The sequence below is a fragment of the Salvia hispanica genome, chromosome 4 (genome assembly GCF_029641045.1).
Source record: "Salvia hispanica isolate PSC_SH4W2 chromosome 4, Shi_PSC_v1, whole genome shotgun sequence".
NCBI lineage: Eukaryota > Viridiplantae > Streptophyta > Magnoliopsida > Lamiales > Lamiaceae > Salvia > Salvia hispanica.
In genome coordinates this window covers 42480713-42482301 of record NC_142695.1, presented here as the reverse complement: position 1 = coordinate 42482301, position 1589 = coordinate 42480713, and the positions used below count along the sequence as shown (strand labels likewise).

General features: G+C 38.4%; 1 protein-coding gene across 1 annotated transcript; it reads left to right on the top strand.

The window, feature by feature from the left end:
• Positions 1-1154, top strand: LOC125192544 (uncharacterized). Its single transcript, XM_048090152.2, has 2 exons — positions 1-498; positions 914-1154. The coding sequence occupies exons 1-2, from the start codon at positions 87-89 to the stop codon at positions 955-957; spliced, it is 456 nt and encodes a 151-aa protein (XP_047946109.1). The 5' UTR covers positions 1-86; the 3' UTR covers positions 958-1154.
• Positions 1155-1589: the final 435 nt, after the last annotated feature.

Genomic DNA, 1589 nt, shown 5'->3' with positions numbered 1-1589 from the left:
CCCAAATCATTTTTCATAATTTTCATTAGTAAAATAGCACCTCCTCACTCCATTAAAGTAAAACTCCCTCTCTCTCTTCTCCTCTCATGGCGCCCCTCCAAATCCTCTGCCTCCTCCTTGGTTTTCTCCCGCTGTGCTACTCCACCTCCATCCACGACCTCCTTAAATCCATGGGCCTGCCGCCGGGCCTCTTCCCCAAGGACGTCAAGTCCTACACCTTCTCAGCCTCGGGCCTCCTCCAAGTCTACCTGGACGGCCCCTGTCTCACCAGATTCGACACCATGGCCTTATACGAGAGTGAGCTCCGCGCTAATCTCACCCACGGCAGCCTCACCGGCGTCCAAGGCCTCTCACAGGAAGAGCTCTTTCTCTGGCTCCCCGTCAAGGACATAATCGTCAATGACCCAACCTCCGGCTTAATCCTCTTCGATATCGGACTTGCTCACAAGCATCTCTCCCTCTCGCTCTTCGAGGATCCGCCCGATTGCTCCTCCAAGGGTTAGTTTTCTCGATTTGATTTTCAATTTTGGGGGTTTTGGTGGTGAGGAATTTTTTTGAGTGTAATCTCACTTTAGACGACGTCGTTCGCGTGTTTCATTTGATTCTCAAAAGGAAGAGTTTTGAATAAATTATTTGAACATAGGATTGCCGGCTTTTTTGAAAAAGAGAAGATTTTTAAATAAATTGTGTGCAAAAATGAGCTATACACACTGATTCTGCTTTGGAGTTTGAAATACTGTGATTTTTGTTTATTTTTTTATTTTTTTAATCTCTTTTTCTGTGTAATTAGACAGCTCCTGTGAATTCTGTTATGTATTGACTATGGAGATGTGTGTACGTGTCCCTTGTTTGGTGGCTATTGGAAAAGTTGAACTTATCCTAATCTACTGATTTTGTTTTGGGGCGAATGCAGGTAAATTGAAGGAGCTGAGAGGAAAAGAGAAGGGATTTATGTAGCTCAAGTATAAAGTAATAAATCAAGAAAAATTGCCACTTTTCTTTTGTTAATTAGTAGTGTTTTCACTAAGTATAGAGTTAATTAGTGTGTGTTAATAGTAGTAGTACTGTAAAAATTTGGGAAACAGACAACCTGAGGAATTTTGAGAGAACAAATTGTCTTCTTGCTTTTGTTCTTTCCTTGTTGTTTGCCTTAATCTTGTGGGTTAGATTAGATAACTCCAAAGCAAAGCATCCACTTAATATTTTAATCTTTTCTTGCTCTCATACGTTATGTAATTACAGCATTAGTATTATCTTAAAATTTGCACTGCATTTTAGATTAAGTTGGATGGGTTGAAGATTTGTCATTTATTTACAAATGTATGGTGAGATGAATGTTGCATTAACGTATAACCTAATCTAGGTGAAAGAATTTTTATAAGACATTGATACTTTCTAGGAACATTACAAGTGATCTTGAAAAACATAGGAGTAAATTTTAAATTCTTTTATACGGTTGGTAATTTTTACACCCGACAAGACAAAAACATAAAATATCCTAGAATTATCCAACGTGACAAAAACATAAAATATCCTAGTATCATTTTTGGATTTATTTTTTCTTTTACCCAATTTTCAGCCATTGCATT